Source organism: Saccopteryx leptura, chromosome 2 (assembly GCF_036850995.1).
Source record: "Saccopteryx leptura isolate mSacLep1 chromosome 2, mSacLep1_pri_phased_curated, whole genome shotgun sequence".
Lineage (NCBI taxonomy): Eukaryota > Metazoa > Chordata > Mammalia > Chiroptera > Emballonuridae > Saccopteryx > Saccopteryx leptura.
In genome coordinates, this window is record NC_089504.1 from 171,289,643 (window position 1) to 171,311,623 (window position 21,981).

At 36.4% G+C, this 21,981-nt stretch overlaps 1 protein-coding gene across 11 annotated transcripts in view; it reads left to right on the forward strand.

Moving 5' to 3' along the window:
* Positions 1–21,981, forward strand: part of FRY (FRY microtubule binding protein) — a 569,880-nt gene that overhangs the window by 308,878 nt on the left and 239,021 nt on the right. For all 11 annotated transcript variants that reach the window (XM_066369318.1, XM_066369317.1, XM_066369307.1 and 8 more), the window contains 4 exons: positions 7,091–7,230; positions 10,780–10,870; positions 11,106–11,185; positions 11,292–11,372. In XM_066369318.1, the coding sequence (XP_066225415.1) occupies positions 7,091–7,230; positions 10,780–10,870; positions 11,106–11,185; positions 11,292–11,372 (392 nt within the window). The remainder of the gene's footprint in view (positions 1–7,090; positions 7,231–10,779; positions 10,871–11,105; positions 11,186–11,291; positions 11,373–21,981) is intronic.

Here is a 21,981-nt window from a genome sequence, read left to right on the forward strand (position 1 = left end):
CATTATAGCATCTCGTTTAGCCTTCATACAAACCCAGTGAAATAAGTACTCTTAAGTCCCATTTCACAGCTGAAACGCAGAGCTTCTACTTCTAAGAGTGGCAACATGCCCATGCTCATCCAGCCAATCAAGGGCAGAGCTGTAACTTGAACCGAAGATGAAGGAGCTGATCTTCCCATTATAGTACTCTTACAATTATGAAAACATGACATGAGAAGGATCAGTCACACATACAGTGTTCTGAGAACATTACTTTAAGTTGAAGTTATTTGCAATTCAGTGTAACATTACTTGCCGGTATCATCTCCCAGATAATTCCAAATAATTTGCTCAAACATTCTAAGTAACTTCTATTGGAGTTTTCTTCCAGATGTTATATTTTGTGGCACCTTAGTTTCACAATATGATAAATATGCCATTTATAAACAGGAAACACATGGCAAAATAAATCTATATACATTTATAACAGCTGTTGACCTTTAACAATAGCCACATATTTTTGCAGCAAACAGGTTTATTTGGGAACAACAAAGAATTTCAGTTTGGGACATACAGTCTAATGGTGAACTATACATAAACCCAGAGAAACAAAGGAGAGTAATGTTCTTTTGTAGACTTGGGAGGGGCTGTTCTAAATGAAGAGTTCATTAACAGAAACTGAAAGTTTGAAGTGTAGTAGCTTCTCATTGACTGAGTTATGGCAGCCTCCCATTGGCTGAGATGTTACTGGCAAGGAGGAATCTTTTCTCCAGAACCTCCTGCAGAGGTAGTAATATAAGCATCACTTCCTGTCAGAGATGCAATATTGTACCCTTTGGGATCAATAGTGTACATTGATTGACATGTGCATCAGAGTTCTTTCTTCTAGCCTTCACCTCCCTTTTAAATGAGGTTTCTGTTTATTTTCATGGAGCTAAAATAACTATTTACCATCTTGGGTATTAATAATTTTCCTGCAAAGGAAGGAGATGAGTATTTCAACATTGACTATAATGCTATAATTTAGTGAAAATCTATTTAAAATGTATAAATGAAAAATATAGGCAATTAAGAGTAAAAACAAATTAACTGGCATATTAGTTTATTCAGTATTTCTTAAATTATTCTCAGTGAAACAGTGTGTATGTGTCTGGTGTGTGTAAAATGGACCAAGATGTTAAATAATGAAGATCTTTTCTTAATATTCAAAGAAAGTATTTAATGTATAGATTAATTAATTTAAGTTTTTATAATATATTTTTAATCTCTTGGTGTCTGTCCTGACTTTTCATATGTTATAATCCAGCAATAATATCTGTGATTGAGTAAAAAAAAATTTTAATTACTTTAATAGATCATTATTTTGTGATTTTACCTAGAAAGTACCCTGAATCCAATGTATTTGGCCACATAAACTACTTTGAGAAAGTAAACTATCAATGAAGTTACTTTAAAATTTTCATTAAATGCACCACTCAGGACAAGTCAGCTTTATTACTATAAAATATGGAGTGACTCCACTAAGTAATTATTCAAATATTTATGGGTAAACTTTTCTTATTTGCATTTAGCAAGTATAATAAAATGCTTATGAAAAATTAATGTCTTAGCTACTGCATAAGGGACAGTCTCTTTTAGCCTGTTTATACATAAAATGCCAAAATAAACATTAGGAAAACATTTATAAAGTACATTTTTCATTCCCCTCTATCCTCCCCAAAAAAGAAAACACCAATATGAAATAGTTCTGTGAGTCTGTGTACTTCATCTCCTCTGACCAGCACTGAGCTCATCTATGCTGGGAGAATATGATCATTTAAATACAACAAGAGCATCTTTGTGAGTGGGCCTTCCCCCTTTCAACAGCAGCACAGAGCCAGAATTCATCTCACCATGGGCTCTGCTTCGTGTAAGTGAAGGTGCTGAGTATCCAAAAAGGCAGCTACACCTTCCTCCCTTGCTGAGCTTTGAAGGCCAAGTCTTTGCAAATTCTACCTTTACTTCCCGAAAGCCTGGACTAAAAGAGGCAGTAATAGAGAACTGAAAAACACACGCACCCTCCCTATGCTGACCTTTCATTTCTTCTAAGATGATCTCAGTGCATTTGCCATGAGAAGTGTACCCGGCTGATATAATAGCAAAAAAATGGTTTCAGGACGACATTTTTTTCAATTTTATTAAACTTGTTGGAGTGATATTGGTTAATAAAATACATAGTTTTCAAGTGTACAATTCTATAACACATCATCTGTATATTGCATTGTGTGTTTACCACCCCAAGTCAAGTCTCCTTTTGTCACAATATATTTGACTCCCTTTATCCTTTTTTTCTTCCCCCAGCCTCCTTTCTCTCTAATACCCGCCACACTGCTCTGTGTCTATGAGTTTTTGTCTGTCTTATTTGCTCGTTTGTTACTTTTAGTTTTACATCCCCCGTATGAGTGTAATACTGTCATTTGCAACAACATGAATGGATCTTGATTATGTTGTGCTAAGTGAAATAAATCGGGTGGAAAAAGTCAGGAGTACTTCTTAATGGGTAGACAAAATTATTATAGCTGAGGTTGGAAAGAGACTGACTATTCATGTTCTTGATGGAGAGTGTGGGTTACACCTAATTGTAGTAGTGGAATTTTGTGTGCTGCATCTACAGATGTTTAAGAGTCAATTGTAGGTTCTTATCACCTTTATTGGTCTACAGTGAGTAACAGAGCTTGTAATTATTTCACACAAATATTTTTGAATAAACATTTGATTTTAAAATAGTTTGGATTTTAAAAAGTTGCAGAGATAATACAGACAGTTGTTATATACTCCATATTCAGTTTCCCATATAAACATCTTATATTAGCAGGGTACATTTGTCACAACCAAGAAACCAACATCAGTACATTATTATTATTATTATTTTTTTTTTTTTTTTTTTTTTTTTTTCATTTTTCTGAAGCTGGAAACAGGGAGAGACAGTCAGACAGACTCCCGCATGCGCCCGACCGGGATCCACCCGGCACACCCACCAGGGGTGGTGCTCTGCCCCCCAGGGGGCGATGCTCTGCCCATCCTGGGCGTCGCCATATTGCGACCAGAGCCACTCTAGCGCCTGAGGCAGAGGCCACAGAGCCATGCCCAGCGCCCGGGCCATCTTTGCTCCAATGGAGCCTTGGCTGCGGGAGGGGAAGAGAGAGACAGAGAGGAAAGCGCGGCGGAGGGGTCGAGAAGCAAATGGGCGCTTCTCCTATGTGCCCTGGCCGGTAATCGAACCCGGGTCCTCCGCACGCTAGGCCGACGCTCTACCGCTGAGCCAACCGGCCAGGGCATCAGTACATTATTATTGATTAAATTCCATACATTATTTCTATTTTCTTTGTTTTTTTCCTAATGTCCCATTTCTGGTCCAGGATAATATCTAGGATATACCACATTACATTCAGTTATTATGTCTGATCCTGACTTACACAGCTATTTTATTTATTTTTTTATCAACTGATTGATTTTTAGAGAGAGAAAGGGAGAAAGATAAACATTGTTTTTCCACTTGTTTATGCTTTCATTGATCTATTCTTGTCTGTGCACTGACCGGGGATCAAACCTGTTGCAACCTTGGATGACACTCTAACCAACTGAGCTACTTGGCCACAGCCTACACAAATATTTCAAAATTATTGAAATATAACAGTAAATGCTTTTGGATTTTGTTACATATGCAGTAATTAAGATAGATTTACCTCATGGTCAGGGACTCTGAATTCTGATCCTTCTGTTGTAGAGGAACTTCCTACATTTCCCAACTCAAACATTTTAGATGGTGGTGACTTTCTTGTGCTGGGGTGACTTTAAAGACACCAGTAAATTATTACCCCTTTCACACACAGTGATTTGTTTCCTCCAAAAATTGACTGCTGTTCTACCCACTGGAACAACAGGAAAATACGTGTGGCTGTGGCAGGAGAGTGGCTCTATTTTTAATAATTAGATTTTATTTTCAATTTAAGCAAAGCTAATGGCACTAGGTTTGTAGGACAGGCTGAATGCAATTACATGTATTTTTAACTTACATTAACCTGTAACCAAAGATAATGTACAATTTTGTGTATGCTCACGTAATCATCATAACAGAGAACATGAAATAAGGCTATTGAGATAGAGAATCTGAGGAAGCAGTAATTTTGTTCAGTCTTAGAGCTGCTTTTAAAGTTGTTAGTGGAAAATCCTTGACACGATGCCCTTCAGCTCCCATTCCTCTGGTTTTCTGTTTTATTTTTTTTAAAGTTAAGCCTAGACTGCCTAACTCCAGAGATACTTTAAGTTAATTAAAGTTTTCCCCCTCTTTCACTACCTCCTCAGCTCAGGCCATGGTCACTGCATGCCTGTGACAGTTGCAGGGACCTCACTCAATTAGACGTATGTATGCTGTTCTCCTAACTGCCTGTATTAGCAAACCCTTTTGTTCCAGCCTATATATCACTACTAGATTCACCTCCCCAAACACCTCCCCATTTTTATGGATGGATTTCCTTACTCAAAAGTATTTAAGGACTTCCCATTTTCTAGAGAAGAAAATAGAAAATTTTCAAACTGGTATTAAATACCTTCTATAATTTTGTTCCAACTCAAAATTTTCAACATTCCTTCCACTCTAGTATACCAAAGTCCATACACCCGACAGATATTTCTTCTTTCAATTCACTCAAAAGTTTCATTAAATTCATTGTTGTAATCATTACCAACAACTGTTCTGCAACTTTATGACCAGAAGCTTTTCTGCCTTGTGTCTTTGCTTAGCTTCTTTCTTGACTCTCATCTCAAATTTCTACCCTTTGTATAAGAGGCCCAAGAAAAATGCTGCCTTTATTCTGTGGAACTCCCAGCTCCCCTGTCCTCCAGTGCATGTCTCTCCTGAGAACTCCTGGGGTCGTGCATATTGATATGTTGGTGTATTTCCTCCTGGTCTTTTTTTCTGTATCTGTGTACTTATGTAATGTGTTTGGGATCACACAAATTAAATGATTCATTTTTTAAATTTAATATATCATGAACATTTTTATGTCAAGTATTTTTGGAATGGACTTTTCATGGCTTCATAGATAATTTATATCAAATTCTGTATTGTAAGGCATATATAGTTGGACATTTAGGTTATCTACTTTTTTTTCTGTAATAGGTACTAAGAGTGGGCTTAGTGAAGATGGTTTTTTATTTGGTTCTTGCATGTATTTCCAAATTACCTTCCAAATATGTTTTACCAGTTGTTTTTCTTCAATCAGCAGTGTATGGACATACCAATTTTTTCTACTGTCTCATCAGCTCTGGTGGGGGAAATATAATTTGCTTATACTGCTTGTTAATTAGGTAATTAGAACATGTCTCACTGTGAACTTATGTATTCTGATTACAAGGCCTTTATCAGATATGTGTTTTATACATATTTTTATCACCATCTGTGACCTGTCTTCATCACTTTCTTAACAGTATCTTTCTAAAGGCAAAAAAAGTTTTCATTTTGATAACTTACAATGTAGCAGATTCTCATTGACTTTGGTTTTGGTATTATACCTAAGAAAGCATTGCTTAACCCAAAGTCACAAAGACTTTCCCTTATGTTTTCTTACCTTAATTTTATTTAACTGAGAGCAAGGAAATAGAGAAATAAACTCTTGCATACGCCCTGACCAGGATCCACCCAGCAACTCCTATCTGGGGCCAATGCTCAAATCAAATGAGCTATCTTCAGTACTGGGGGCTGATACTTGAGCAAACCAAGCTACTGGTTATGAGAGAGGAAGAGAGAGAAGGGGGAGAGAGAGAGGGGAAGAGAAGCAGATTGTTGCTTCTCATGTGTGCCCTGACCAGGAGTTGAACCCAGGATGTCCACACACCTGGTGGAAGCCATATCCACAGAGCTAGCCAGCCAGGGCCTAAAATTTTTTAAAATTAATTTTAGAGAAAGAGGAAAGGAGAGGGAGAAATTTAAAAACTTTGATTTGTTTTTCCCCATATTTATACATTCATTGATTCTTCTATGTGCCCTCACCAGGGATAAAACCCGAAATTTTGGCATATTGAGACAATGCTCTAACCAATGCAGCTACTCAGCCAGGGCCTCCCCTATGTTTTCTTTCAGAAGATTTAGAGTTTTAGATTTTACACTTAGGTCTATGATTCATTTTAAGTTAGATTTTGCATATGAGATATGGATAAAGGTTCATGTTTTTGTGATACTTGGTAAAAGGTCAGGACTCTAGATTCCAAAGGTATGTTTGTTGTTTAAAGAAGAGTGGAGCAGTTTGCCTATAATGTAATGCAGGCAAATTACTGCTACTCATTTGTACCTCGAATCTGATTTGGAACATATATCAGATTAATAGATGAATGATCATTGGCAGAAAACCATACAGTCTATTACTACTTATTTGTTTGGGGGATAGATTTGCTTAGTTCACATAAACAATTAATGTAATTACATTAATATATTTATTTATAGAACAGCATTTTTGTGAATCTAAGAAATCTACTGCACCATACTTCTTAGCTGGTATGGGATAATAATTTTTTTACAGTCCGTGAATAACCTATTTGCAATTAATATCTGATTTCTAGAATGAAAAGGTGTCAAAGTAATTAGCTTTCTTGAACCACCAGATTATTAGTTTGTGAGGAACATCTGTCAACATTAAGAGACTTGGGCTCTTGGGTATGTACTAATAAAGATTATTGAAGGAAGGGCTGTGATAAACAAGAAAACTTTGTTGTGACTGTGGCTTGGAGTTATTTGTGAAATAAAATAAAAAAGTTTCTCAGTAATTGGCCATGCCACTAAAGCCTTTAGTCCAGCAATTTTCAACTGGTATGCCCAAGAATTTGTAAAGTGTACAATACCTGACTATTTAGTCAGGGGCACTGACTTCTTTTCCCTTAGATTGTCAAATTTAAAAATGCCAACAGCCAGTACAACAATAGCCATTGGATGAGAATGAATCAAAATTATAGCTATTTTTTTTTTGTCAGATCGGCAAAAAATATATTTTTTAGCGTGACACAGAATTTTAGTACTTAGTTTATGTGTGCCATGAGATGGAAAATCACTGCTTTAATCCTCCATTTTCCTTTGTAGGTCATCAGCTCAATGAGCTCCCTGTCTGAGTACTGCCTGCCTTCCATTCTGCGCACCCTGTTTGACTGGTATAAGAGGCAAAATGGCATTGAGGATGAATCACATGAATACAGACCGAGAACAAGCAATAAGTCAAAAAGGTACATTTCTTTTGTGTAAGTTTTTGAGGATTATGGTTTCTTTCTTTTGGTTTATTTTTCTCTTCTTTTCTTTCCCGTTTTTCCTTTCTCTACTCCTTCTTTCATTTTAAGAAATGTAAATCAAAATGGGACTTAAAAGGCCTCTGGGTGTTCCCGCCTCTAAGACAGATACCTAGCAGGTGTGGCCGAGGCCCCTTATTCGGCAGGTGGCACATTTGGAGTACTAGCCACTGTCAGCTGTCACAGGTTGAACAGTCATACAGGGCCCTGTTTCACCATGGGTGAGGCACTGTGTAAAGGCTGAGCTTACCCTCTGGCCTCCAGGCTGCACCGGAAAGCTGAGGGCTGCTGCCCTGGACGCTTTAGTCCTTGTTAGTAACCTTCAGTGCCCAGTGTGCCATGGAAAGAGGTTGGTCTGGATGTTAGCCATGATCCTGGAGCTGCCACTAATTAGCCATGTGACTTTGGGCAGCTCATCGCCTCTCTGTACCTCAGTCTCTTCATGAGCAAAACGAGCAGTCAGATTACAGCATGTCTAACTTCCGTTCCAACAGGGAATCTTGTTTATTTGTTGTGTGGGTTTGAGAAGTAGAACTTGCTGCTGCACGAACACTTTGGCAGCCAGAAAACCTAAAACTCTCACACACAATGGATGTGTGCCCTTCCAAATTTTAGATAAATACATGTAATTTCATGTTTCAAATCAACCTTCTACAGCCAGGTAGTAAAAATAAGTAAGTTTAATACATTCTCTTTTTTTCTTATAAAAAAATGATCATTTCAGAAGAAACTAGATTTCTCTACATGGAGTGGTTATGCATGTTTTTTAAAGACAGTAAGCTAATATTGATCACTTAGAAAATCAGATATAACTACTTCTTATAAATTATATATTCCTTTCCTTTTTTTTGACAGTCCTAATATTTTTTTAAACAATAGACTTCTCTTGACATAGAACACTAAATTTTACCAAATTACATTTCATGCAAGTGAAAGTAATTTCATTTCATAATGTCATGAGTTTATGTAATATTCAATTATTTATCATTTTTGGGGGGAGAAATTAATAACTGAATTTTTTTAGTTGAAGGAATTTTTATTGAGATATAACTCACAAACAGTAAATTTACCCTTGTAAAATATGTAATTCAGTGTGTTTGGTACATTTACAAAATTGTGCAACCATCACCGCTGTCTAATTCTGGAACATTTTACTCCCCTCCCCAAAGTGAAGCCTCGTGCTGATCAGTAGTCTCTCCTCATACATATTTTTAATGTATCAAATTTTAAAGGTAGAATTTCAATTTTTCTGTCTGAAAATTTGATTAATAAATTAATGGAATCATTATATCATATTTCTTATAATACCTGTTAGCTAATGAGCAGATATTACTAAAACTTTCCTGGGGGTGGGGAATGGGGCAGTTTAATTAAGTTGACTTAAGTGAATTTAAGTTTTGTTTCTTGGTTTTGTCAGAATTTAGTTACTAAAACTAGATTTTTCATAATTGATTGCTTTATGGATTGAAATTAATAGTTTTTTTTTAATTGTGTTACCAATTATTTTCAGGAGGTCAAAGTAATTGCTGAGATCAAATACAGAATCAGGACAGTGAAATTCAAGGCGGCAGCATTTGAGTTAGCATTTGAGAGTTTGAGACGAGAGAGAGTTTGTGTGTCTGGGACAGAGCCAAAGGATCAGGGTCTCCAGTGCAGAATATAGCAAATAATGTGAGTTTCTGTTACTAGAAAAAAGAAAAGAGGAACTTTCCGGAGAAGCATGAACAACTGAAAACAGTCAAATGTGACAAATGTGTATTTGGGTTATGTTTTCTAAGATTAGTATAATATCAACATTTTGACTACCAAATAAGTTTGTCAAATGCCTCTGGCTCCTGGCAGTTAGACCTCAGACCAGCAATAAAGTTGAATTCATTATTGCAAAAGTGTATATCTTACTTTTATTTGAAAGCATCATTGACTTAATAAATAAAAATAGACTTAGGTGTTTAAAAAATATTTTTGTACCAAGAACTGCTACTTTCTCATGGTCCTGTGGCCCCTGTTGAAGACCCTAATGAGCCACCCAACACAAACATTTTCTTTTTATTGTGGCTCGCCATCTTTGGGAGTTCTCCTTCCATTTGGTCATCAAGCTTTTCATTTCCATATTCCACAATTCAATCTCGAGGTTAGACCTGTGAATGCCCTTTTTTTAAATGCATTTCCATATGTTTTCTTGTTTCCCACCTCGTAGTATCACTTCCTTGTTCTGGTGGGTCTCGAAGGACTTCAGACAGATGGTTCTCTTTGGGTCACTGCTCTCCTCCAGCAGGACGGTTCCTAAATGACCCTGAATGAAGGGGTTCTGACCCTGTGTATATAGTGCCCCTTGAACGTCAAAGCTGAAGATTCCTTTGTTAACCCATCCCGTCATCCACCAGCCTTCGTATGACTTGCTGACAGTTTTAGATCTTCTCCAGAAATTTTTTTTTTTTATATCTGAAATAGCACCTTCCTTTCTTCTCATTTCCTCTGGACTGAAGAGAAAAATGTTTCATATTTAAAATATTCTTATTTCAAAAATATCTGGTGAATCCAAATCTTGCCATCCTTTCTCATTGCTTTATTTAATTTACAAGTATTAAGCAGTTTTGTGTTCAGGAGACTAGACTGGTTTATCCTATTTAATACTCAAGCTAAAGCTTTCTATAATTGCTAACATTATTTTTATTCTTAGATGGTACATCACTGGTAATTAGAAGACACATAATTTTAATCCAGGACTGGTCCACACCAAAGCCAATGCTTTTAGCCACTATTTTTACTTCATGCTAGAGAACTCATTTTTTCTTTGTTCACTTTTCAATTAACCCTTGGTCAGTATGTTCACTAAGCAGAAGATGGGGGCAGGGACTCATGCTGCCACCCTTTGCCAATGCTAATTATGCTCCCTAACTTTTGAATGAATTCAAATGACTCCACTTTGCTTGTTCTTCCAACTGCATTTCAGTCTCTCTTCCAATACCCCTTCATGGTTTCTTTCCTCCTTTCATAAATATCAAGGGACAAAAAGTCAAAAAGAATGGGATAGGAGGGAAAGAAAGCAATTCTGCTCTTTCTTCATCTCCTGCCATTCTGCTCCAGTTGGTAACCGTATTATGTCCCTACATTATTCAGCTCCTTTCACAAGGTCTTTTCACTGAGCTATGTCCTGTGTCTGTGGCCACTTTACAGAAGGAAGAATCCTTGGATTGAGGCATACCTTAGAAAGCCCACAAGATGAGATTATAGACTCACAAACAGCTACTCAGGTTGATATGGTGGAAAATGTAAAACTTGAAGTCAAATATTCTGACTCAGTGTCTGCCCAGTGTATCACACAATTAATAGGAATAGTTTCAGCAAATACTGTATCTACCACTGCAGTCTCATTATACCAAAGCTGGCTTGCAGTCCATTGGGGATGAGTCCTCGGTTTTTTATGATGAATCATATCATTCACATTATCTTCAGCACCAATTAATATGAATATTTTCAATTTTACAGTGATGAACAGCAGCGAGATTATTTAATGGAAAGACGGGACCTTGCCATTGATTTTATTTTTTCTTTAGTATTAATAGAAGTTTTGAAACAGGTAGGTCATTAATTTAATGTTCCTTTTAGATAAGGTTGATTTATTTGAAAATTACTTAAGTTTTTAAAGTCTAAGTTTATTAAATTGTTTATGAACTTCAAATCCTGGTTCATATGAATTATATTTTTTGATTGCTTGCTAAAATCCATATACAGTTATTGGAAGTACTCTTATTGATTTGATCGTTAATATTCCCTTCCAAGTTAAGAGCCATCTTTTTTATTTTTTTTTTCAGATTCCACTTCATCCTGTATTAGACAGTTTAATACATGACGTTATTAACTTGGCTTTCAAGCACTTTAAATACAAAGAAGGGTAAAGTAATTTCTCACCTTAGAATTTTGACAGGGTTGTGTGCTTAAAGCTGAATCAAATTTTAGATGACCAGAGACCCTAACCTGTCTAATTGTATCTTGTTTAGGTACCTTGGTCCTAACACTGGCAATATGCACATTGTGGCAGATCTGTATGCAGAAGTCATTGGCGTGCTGGCACAAGCCAAGTAAGTGAATGTCAGTCAGACTCCCTCACCATGAGAGCAGGAGTGCATCTCTGCCCATACCCCAACCTCATCGCCCACCTGGCCTTACTCTCAGGAAGTGGGCATATGTGTGTGATTTTACAGGAAACCAGGGTTTTTTCGCTTTGTGTGCCCTGTCTCTAAAACTGACTAAAAGCTTCCCCAAGGCAAGTACAGTTCTTGTTCCAATTTGTTTGCTGTTACATGTTTCCACCAGAGTTCATGTTCATGAGTTTCATATGACTGCACCAAAGAAAGAAATGGTCTGATCAAATTACTGTTTTCCTTGCACAAATAGTTCAGAGACTTTTATCAGTTTAAAAAGTTTTCTTTTCTATATTCCACAAGTGAGTGGTTACAATATGTCATCCATGAGTAGGAAAATTCCATTCTAGAATGTCTCTTTACTGTAGACTTCACTTAATTCAGCTTAGCTAAAAATGTCCCATACTCTGTTATGGAAACAGTCGGGAAAATTCTCGTTGCTAAATTTATCTGGCCCGGTAACACTACTTAGCAGGCTAGAACAAAGTGGCATTAAATTATTAGCAATAATACACTTCTTCCAAAAGTGATGTCATACCCTGCTCTCCTGCCTTCACCTTATTCTGCTCTCAGGCAGACCAGGCGAGGTCCTAAGTGCCTGGATTAGGTGAAATGATCAGGACCTGATGGGAACTGAGGCCAGGGGCCAGCTGCAAAGCAGCAGTGATGTCCTGGTCCTTGTGCAGTGTACAAGAGATTTTCATTTTCACGAGATGGGGTTTCCTAACTATCATAGAAATACCCAATTTATCAAAAAAAAATTTTTTTTTAAGTACTAACTCGCCAGCCTTTCCTAGCCAAAAACATAGACAGGAACTCGGGGAACAGGCCCCAGAAAATTCCTTATCATGATTTAATCTAAACCAGTTTATGTATTTATCTGGACTCCCCAGTTTTTCTAACACATAAAATGTATTGGGCCAGTGGTCCCCAACCCCTGGGCCGTGGACCAGTACCGGTCCATGGGCCATTTGGTACCAGTCCGTAGAGAAAGAATAAATAACTTACATTATTTCCGTTTTATTTATATTTATGTCTGAACGATGTTTTATTTTTTAAAAATGACCAGATTCCCTCTTGTTACATCCGTCTAAAACTCACTCTTGACTCTTGTCTCTGTCACATGATACGTTTATCCGTCCCACCCTAAAGGCCGGTCTGTGAAAATATCTTCTGACATTAAACCGGTCCATGGCCCAAAAAAGGTTTGGGACCACCGTATTAGGTGGAAGAAGTGGGCACACTCCCACCCGTGAAAACTGTCAAGCTCAAAGATGGACAGTGACAGAGAGAAGAAAAACTGGCTGAAGCATGTGTAAGAACTCAACAGCACCATTATCTGGGCCATTTTACCTAAGATTACATTGTACTTTTATTATAGCCGCTGTCATCATTATGGTTCATTAGTCATGAAGAAAATAAAGAGTATTGTGATTTGGAGAGATTTCCATGGCACTTGAATGATAAAAGTATTAGCATTTTGAAGGGGTCAGCGACAGTTATCTGGCAGATTAATTCATCTGTATCTACCTCGTTCCTAGAAAAGATCAGAAAAAGAGTTATTAATAGGTATTTTGGGTGACTGGTAAAGCCCTGAAAATCTCAACATATTCCTTGCAATTTCCTTTGTAATTATCCCAACATAATTTTCCTACCCAATCATTTGAGAAGTTTAATATTCTAAAAATAATATTTTGTGTTTTTCTTGGTTTTGGTGAATTATTCATAACAATGTTGGTTATTTGTAGAATGACATTCCTTAGCTACATCAATTTTGGGTTAGTTGTGAATGAATTAAGAAACAATGTCTTAACTAAAGAACATTCTAAAATTGTACTAGTTACCATATTCGGTCATATGTATGATCCACCAAGCCAGTGTTTTCTTACCACCCGTGACTTTTTTTATTTCATGATGTCAATAATTGTCCCAATTCTGCAATAGTAGAGTGTAAGAAATATCTCAATTTGGAGAAAGCTCCAATACTTTGCTGTCACAGGAGAATACCTTGGCCAGTGGGTTCTTGTCATTAATCACAAAAATGTATGGTCATTGTAATCAATGGACAGGTAACTTTTATTGATAAGCAGTCCAATCTTAAACTGTTGTCCTACTAGGAATGATCATATACTCTCTTAAGTGCCCCAGGACCATCACTTTCTCACTGCCTGAGGAAGTAGTGCTTCATTTGTTTTTTGGGGGAAAAGATGCATGTCTATCAGGGACAGGGGGTGGAAAAAGAAACTTGAGTATTGTAACAATTCTAATTTTAAATTTCGAATCTGGTTCCCAATGATAATACATATGAAATATTTCCTTTGTTATGACTTTAGCTTTTAATACTTAGTTTAGTCTTAGGAAAATCACTATTTTTAATCTTTTTTTGAATTATTATTCTTTTTAATTAATTTTAATGGAGTGACATTGATAAATCAGGGTACATATGTTCAGAGAAAACATCTCCAGATTATTTTGACATTTGTTATGCTGCATACCCCCTCACCCAAAGCCAAATTGTCTTCTGTCACCTTCTATCTGATTTTCTTTGTGCCCCTCCCTCCCCCCACCCCCCCTCTCCTTTCTTGCCCCCTCCCCACAACCCCACCCTACCCCCTGTTACCATCACGTTCTTGTCCATGTCTCTGAGTCTCATTTTTATGTCTCATCTGTGTATGGGTTCATATAGTTCTTAGTTTTTTCTGATTGACTTATTTCACTCCGTATAATGTTATCAAGGTCCATCCATGTTGTTGTAAATGATCCGATGTCATCATTTCTTATGGCTGAGTAGTATTCCATAGTATATATGTACCAAAGCTTTTTAATCCACTCTTCCTCTGATGGACACTTGGGCTGTTTCCAGATCTTCGCTATTGTGAACAGTGCTGCCATTAACATGGGGGTGCATTTCTCATTCTGGAACTGTTCTATGGTGTTCTTGGGGTATATTCCTAAAAGTGGGATAGCTGGGTCAAAGGCAGTTCGATTTTCAATTTTTTGAGGAATCTCCATACTGTTTTTCCACAGAGGCTACACCAGTCTGCATTCCCACCAGCAGTGCAGGAGGGTTCCCTTTTCTTCACATCCTCGCCAGCATTTATTCTGTGTTGTTTTGTTGATGAGCGCCATTCTGACTGGTGTGAGGTGATATCTCATTGTGGTTTTAATTTGCATTTCTCTAATGATTAGTGAAGTTGAGCATTTTTTCATATGCTATTGGCCATCTGTATGTCCTCTTTGGAGAAGTGTCTATTCATTTCTTTTGCCCATTGTTTGATTGGATTGTTTGTCTTTCTGGTGTTGATATTTACAAATTCTTTATAAATTTTGGTTATTAACCCCTTATCAGATGTACTGTCAAATATGTTCTCCCATTGTGTAGTTTGTCTTTTTATTCTGTTCTTATTGTCTTTGGCTGTGCAAAAGCTTTTTAGTTTGATATAGTCCCATTTGTTTATCCTGTCTTTTATTTCACTTGCCTGTGGAGATAAATCAGCAAATATATCGCTGCAAGAGATGTCGGAGAGTTACTGCCTATGTTTTCTTCTAAGATGCTTATGGTTTCATGGCTTACATTTAAATTTTATCCATTTTGAGTTTATTTTTGTGAATGGTGTAAGTTGGTGGTCTAGTTTCATTTTTTTGCAGGTAGCTGTCCAATTTTCCCAACACTATTTGTTAAAGAGGCTCTCTTTACTCAATTGTATGCCCTTACCTCCTTTGTCAAATATCAGTTGTCTATAGAGCTGTGGGTTTATTTCTGGGTTCTCTGTTCTGTTCCATTAATCTATATATATTGCCTGTTCTTATGCCAGTACCAGGCTGTTTAGAGTACAATGGCCTTGTAGTATAACTTGATATCAGGAAGTGTGATACCTCCCCTTTTATTGTTCTTTTTAAGATTGCTGAAGCTATTCATGTTCTCTTTTGGTTCCATATAAATTTTTGGAATATGTGATCTATATCTTTAAAGTATGTCATTGGTATTTTAATTCGTATTGCATTGAATTTATAAATTGCTTTGGGTAATATAGACATTTTAATGATGTTTATTCTTCCTAACCATGAGCACGGTATATGCTTCGACTTATTTGTATCTTCCTTGATTTCTTTTATCAATGTTTTATAATTTTCCGAGTACAAGTCTTTAGTCTCCTTGGTTAAATGTACTCCTAGGTACTTAATTTTTTTGGTTGTAATAGTGAAGGGGATTGATTCCTTAATTTCTCTTTCTGACTGTTCATTGTTGGCATATAAAAATGCCTCTGATTTCTGAGTATTAGTTTTATATCCTGCCACCTTGCTGAATTCATTTATCAGGTCCAGTATTTTTTTGACTGAGACTTTAGAGTTTTCTATATACAATATCATATCATCTGCAAATAATAATAGTTTTACTTCTTTTCCAACTTGAATGCCTTTTATTTCTTCTTCTTATCTGATTACTGTGGCTAGGACTTCCATGACTATGTTGAATAAGAGTGGTGAAAGGGGGCACCCCTGCCTTGTTCCTGATCTTAAGGGGATTGCTTTTAATATTTGCCCATTGAGTATGATGTTGGCTGTGGGTTTGTCATAGATGACTTTTATCATGTTGAGGTATGTCCCTGTATTCCCACTTTTTTTTTATAATAATTTTATTTTTTTAATGGGGTGACATCAATAAATCAGGATACATATATTCAAAGATAACAAGTCCAGGTTATCTTGTCATTCAATTATGTTGCATACCCATCACCCAAAGTCAGATTGTCCTCTGTCACCTTCTCACTTTTTTGAGAGTTTTGATCATGAATGGGTGCTGTAGTTTATCAAATGCTTTTTCTGCATCTATTGAAATTATCATGTGGTTTTTCTCATTCCTTTTGTTTATGTGATAAATCACATTGAGTGATTTGTGAATATTGTACCAGCCTTGCCTCCCCAGAATAGATCCCACTTGATCATGGTGTATGATTTTATCCATATATTGCTGGATCCAGTTTGCTAATATTTTGTTAAGGATTTTAGCATCTATATTCATCAGGGATATTGGCCTATAATTTTTTTGTGTGTGTGTTGTCTTTGCCTGGTTTTGGAATCAGAATTATGCTCGCCTCATAAAATGAGTTTAGAAGTCTTTCTTCCTCTTTAATTTTTTGAAATAGCTTGAGAATGATAGGAGTAAGTTCTTCTTTGAATATTTGGTAGAATTCACTTGTGAAACCATCTGGCCCAGGACTTTTCTTTTTTGGGAGTTTTTTGATAACTGTTTCGATCTCATTTGGTGTAATCGGTCTGTTTAGGTTTTCTGATTCTTCCAGATTGATTTTTGGAAGATTGTATATTTCAAGGAATTTGTCCATTTCATCTAGGTTGTCTAGTTTTTTGGCATACAGTTCTTCATAGTATTTTTTTACAATATTTTGTATTTCTGTTGTGTCAGTTGTCATTTCTTCACTCTCATTTCTAATTTTATTTATTTGAGTTCTCTCCCTTTTTTTCTTGGTGAGTCTAGTTCAAGGTTCATCGATCTTGTTTACCTTTTCAAAGAACCAGCTACTAGTTTCATTCATTCTCTGTATTGTTTCTTTAGCCTCTATGTCATTTATTTCTCCTCTGATCTTTATTATATCCTTCCTTCTACTACATTTGGGCTTTACTTGCTGTTCTTTTTTTAGTTCTTTTAGATGCAGGGTTGTGTATTTGAGCTTTTTCTAGCCTCTTAACGTATGCCTGTAGTGCTATGAAATTCTCTCTCAGTACTGCTTTCGCTGTGTCCCATAAACTTTGAGTTGTTGTGTGCTCATTATCATTCGACCTGGTAATTAGTTTCCATATTTTTGAGAATTTTTGAGCTTTTCTATGTTGTTGATTTTTAGTTTCATGCCATTGTGATCTGAGAAAGTGCTTGATACGATTTCATTCTTTTTAAATTTGTTGATACCGTTTTCGTGCCCTAACATGTGGTCTATCCTAGAGAATGTATCATGAGCACTTGAAAAGAATGTATATTCTGCTGCTTTAGGGTGAAAAGTTCTGAAGATATTGATTAAATCAAGTTGATCTAGTGTGTCCTTTAAGTCTTCTATTTCTTTGTTAATTTTCTTTCTTGAGGATGCATCTAGTGATGTTAGTGGGGTATTAAAATCCCCTACTATTATAGTATTGCTGTTGATCTTGCCCTTTATATTTATCAAAGTGTGCTTTATATATTTAGGTGCTCCTATATTAGGTGTGTATATTTTATAATAGTTATATCTTCCTGTTGGATTGCTCTCTTTATCTTATGTAGTGATCTTCTTTATCTCTTACTATATCCTTTGTTTTAAAGTCTATTTTCTCTGATATAGTTATTGCTACCCCAGCTTTTTTTCAATTCCATTTGCATGAAATGTTTTTTTTCCATCCTTTTACCTTCAGTCTATGTGCATTTTTTGTTTTAAGGTGTGTCTCTTTTAGACAGCATATGTACTGGTCCTGTTTTTTTATCCATGCAGCTACCCTATGTCTTATCATTGGATCGTTTAATCCATTTACATTTAACATTACTATTGATATGTAGTTGTTTATTGCCATTTTATTTTCTAAAGCTGTATTCCTCTTTTACTATATCCTTTTCCCACTTTGATCTTTTTACACCATGCACCTTAACATTTCCTGCAGCATTGGTTTGGTTGTAATGAATTCCTTGAGTAATTTTTTGTCTGAGAAGCTTTTTATTTCTCCTTCAATTTTAAATGATAGCCTTGCTGGATAAAGTAGTCTTGGTTGTAGGATCTTGTTCTGCATTATTTTGAATATTTCTTGCCATTCCCTTCTGGCCTCAAGTGTTTCTGTTGAGAAGTCTGATATCGTTATGGGGGCTCCTTTGTAGGTGATATCCTTTTGTTCTCTAGCAGTTTTTAATATTTTCTCTTTATCACTTAGCTTTGGTATTTTAATTATGATGTGACTTGGTGTAGGTTTCTTTGGGTTACTCTTTAATGGAATTCTCTGTGTTTCTTGACCTTGTGAGAGTTTCTCCTGCCTTAATTGAGGGAAGTTTTCAGCTATGATATGATTGAACAAAGTCTCTGTCCTTTGTTCTTTCTCTTCTTCAGGAACCCCTATGATGCGGATGTTATTTCTCTTTATGTTGTCACAGAGCTCTCTGAGTTTCCTCAGACTCTTTGTGTCTCTTTTCTTTTTTCTTCTCTGCTTTCATGCCTGCATTCCAGTTGTACTCCAACTCGCTGATTTGATCCTCAGCTCTATCCATCCTGTTTTTAATTCCTTCCATTGTGGTCTTCATTTCTGATAATGTATTTGTCATTTCTGACTGATTCTTTTTCAATATTTCAATATCCTTTTTTATACTTGCTATTTCTTTATTTAAGTGTTTGTAATGACCATCCATTGTTGTTCTAAGATCCCTAAGCATCCTTACAATCATTATTTTGAACTCTGCATTGGGAAGTTTGGTTATTTCCATATCTTTGTTCATTTCCTGGATGTTTCTCTTGTGGTTTCATTTGGATTGCAATTCTCTGTCTTCTCATTATCTCTGTGTGTTAGGGTGTTTTGTTTGTAGAGCTGGTTGAGTCTAGGCTTGATGTTGTCTTCCTCCAGTTTTTCAATTGTGTTATTTCTAGGTCTTCTTGGGTTGGTATCAGCTATTATTTGTAATCCACTTTCGTATTTGGGCCGTTATGAAGTCTTGATTTGTTTGTTTTCTTAACAGGTGATTGTCTTGTTTGCTGATCTCAGTAGAGGGCTTATTTGAAACTATACAGGAATGTGGTGGGTGTAACCTGAGACTCTGAAGTCCTCTTCTTCCAGTTAATCTCTCTGGGGGCGGGTTGCTTTTTCAGCTTCAGTAGGGGGAGGTGTATCTCACAGTAGGGGGAGGTGTATCTCAGATCTCCATGGAGACCTGAGTTACTGCCCCTCTTCCCCACTTCTTGTTTTCAGCTGTGTCTTGTTGTGCTTATTATAGCTGGAGAGATGTCTGGAGAACTGTGACCTGGAAGTATTTTGTATTTTGTTTTGTGGAAGCATCATCCCCTCCTCCAGCTATGGCCGCCTTCAGCACTGAATGAGTCAGCTTTTCAGGTCGTCCCCTGCATTCCTCTGCCCCTCACCTTCTGTCTCTCTCACTCCTCTTTCTTTTTGGATGACAAGCTGGTCCTTTCCCATCCAAGTACTAACCAGGCCCGACCCTGCTTAGCTTCTGAGATCAGATGAGATCGGGCGCGTTCAGGGTGGTATGGCCGTAGACAAGCTGATCCTTTCAACACACCTTATTCCCTGGTCGCCAGGCAATTGGCTGTGAGAAGTATTTACTGCTCTTTTCCTTGGAGTGAGATCCCTTCTGGGCTCTCAGCCTCACCCCCCCTCTGTTCCTGTAAGCAGGGGAGATTCAGGTGCTCCCTACCAGGTTTGTTGTGGCTTTTTCTTTGTTCCTTTGTTTTTGAGAGCTGTTCTTGTAGTCCAGATTTGGATTTTCATGCTGATTGTTTATAAACTAGTTTGTAATCCAGTTTGGTGGTGTGAGCTTGGAGTCTGTGCATCTGCCTACTCTGCTGCCATCTTCAGGTCTCCTCATTTTGGTTTTAATTTGCATTTTTCTAATGATTAGTTATGTTGAGCATTTTTTCATATGCCAGTTGGCCATCTATATGTTTTCTTTGGGGAATTGTCTATTCATTTCTTTTGCCCATTTCTTGATTGGATTGTTTGTCTTTCTCATGTTGATTTTTACAAGTTCTTTACAAATTTTGGTTATTAACTTATCAGACATATTGTCAAATATGTTCTCCCATTGTGAAGTTTGTCTTTTTATTCTGTTCTTATTGTCTTTAGTTGTGCAGAAGCTTTATAGTTTGATATAGTCCCATTTGTTTATTCGGGTTTTTTTTTCACTTGCATGTGGAGATAAATCAGCAAATATGTATATTGCTGTGAGAGCTTACTGCCTATGTTTTCTTCTAAGATGCTTATGGTTTCACAGCTTACATTTAAGTCTTTTATCCATTTTGAGTTTATTTTTGTGAATGGTGTACGTTGTTGGTCTAGTTTCATTTTTTTTGCAGGAAGATGTCCATTTTTTCCAACACCATTTGTTAAAAAGGCTGTCTTTATTCCATTGTATGCCCTTACCTCCTTGTCAAATATCAGTTGTACATAAAGGTGTGGGTTTATTTCTGTGTTCTCTGTTCTGTTCCATTGATCTATATCCTGTTCAATACCAGTAAAAGGCTTCTTTGAGTACAATGGCCTTGTAGTATAATTTATATTGGGAAGTGTGATACCTCCCACTTTATTCTTCCTTTTCAAAATTTCTAAGGCTATACATGTTCTTTTTGGTTCCATATAAATTTTGGAATATGTGTTTATATCTTTGAAGTATGTCATTAGTATTTTATTTGGTATTGCATTGAATTTATAAATTGCTTTGGGTAATATAGATATTTTAATGATATTTATTCTTCCTAACCTTGAGCATGATATATGCTTCCACTTGTTTGTATCTTCCTTGATTTCTTTTATCAATGTCCTATAATTTTCTGAGTACAAGTCTTTAATCTCCTTGGTTAAATTTATTCCTAGGTACTTTATTTTTTTGTTTGCCGTAGTGAAGGGGATTGATTCTTTAATTTCTCTTTCTGACAGTTCATTGTTGGTGTATAAAAATGCCTCTGATTTCTGAATATTAATTTTATATCCTGCCACCTTGCTGAATTCATTTATCAGGTCCAGTATTTTTTTGACTGAGACTTTAGAGTTTTCTATATACAATATCATATCATCTGCATATAATGATAGTTTTACTTCTTTACCAATTCGGATGCTTTTTATTTCTTTTTCTTGTCTGATTGCAGTGGCTAGGACTTCCATGACTGTGTTGAATAAGAGTGGTGAAAGGGGGCACCCCTGCCTTGTTCCTGATCTTAAGGGGATTGCTTTTAATTTTTGCCATTGAGTATGATGTTGGCTGTGGGTTTGTCATAGATGGCTTTTATCATGTTGAGGTATGTTCCCTGTATTTCCACTTTTTTGAGAGTTTTGATCATGAATGGGTGCTGGAGTTTGTCAAATGCTTTTTCTGCATCTATTGAAATTATCATGTGGTTTTTCTCCTTTTGTTTATGTAATGAATCACATTGATTGATTTGCGAATATTTTACCAGCCTTGCCTCCCGCAAATAAATCCCACTTGTTCATGGTGTATGATTTTTTTCATATATTGCTGGATCCAGTTGGCTAATATCTTCTTAAGGATTTTAACGTCTCTATTTATCAGGGATATTTGGTCTTTAATTTTCTTTCTTTGTGTTGTCTTTGCCTGGTTTTGGAATCTAAATTATGCTTGCCTCATAAAAGGAGCATGGAAGTCTTTCTTCCTCTTGAATTTTTTAAATTGCATACGAAGGATAGAAGTTAGTTCTTCTTTGAATATTTGGTAGAATTCACTTGTGAAGCCATCAGGCCCAGGACTTTTCTTTGTTGGGAGTTTTTTGATAACTGTTTCGATCTCTTTTGTTGTAATCTCTCTGTTTAGGTTTTTTGATTCTTCCAGATTGAT